Below are 316 nucleotides of genomic sequence, written 5' to 3'. Positions count from 1 at the left end.
AAAAAAAAAGTCGGCGAGAGAGAAGCCCGACCCGACCCGACCCGCGGGCTCAGGCGGCCCGATCTTACCTCGAGTCAGTGTCACCTGTCAGCTCATTGTCGTCCCGGTGTGCCGAATTTTTTTCGATTCACCCGCGAAACTTATTTGTTGGCTGTGACGTAGGAATCCCGTCCCGCGAGGCATGGCGTGGCCGCGAGCGTCATCGACACACGCCTCGAAGCGTGCTTCGCACATTTTCTTCCGGTTTACTCGGCACACGCATCGGAGCCTCGGCACAGTCGGGCACATCACGAGTGGCGCGTCGATGGCGGGGGGG

At 60.8% G+C, this 316-nt stretch overlaps 1 protein-coding gene across 1 annotated transcript in view; it reads left to right on the top strand.

Moving 5' to 3' along the window:
* The first annotated feature begins 289 nt into the window (after window positions 1-289).
* Window positions 290-316, top strand: part of LOC109528117 (antigen peptide transporter 2-like) — a 1,926-nt gene continuing 1,899 nt past the window's right edge. The window contains exon 1 of the mRNA XM_019890426.1: window positions 290-307. Within this exon, the coding sequence (XP_019745985.1) occupies window positions 305-307 (3 nt within the window). The 5' untranslated portion in view covers window positions 290-304. The remainder of the gene's footprint in view (window positions 308-316) is intronic.

Source organism: Hippocampus comes, unplaced genomic scaffold, assembly GCF_001891065.2.
Source record: "Hippocampus comes isolate QL1 unplaced genomic scaffold, H_comes_QL1_v1.1 scaffold564, whole genome shotgun sequence".
Classification (NCBI taxonomy): domain Eukaryota; kingdom Metazoa; phylum Chordata; class Actinopteri; order Syngnathiformes; family Syngnathidae; genus Hippocampus; species Hippocampus comes.
The sequence above is the reverse complement of the archived record's forward strand: the minus strand, read 5'-3'. Positions and strand labels throughout refer to the sequence as shown.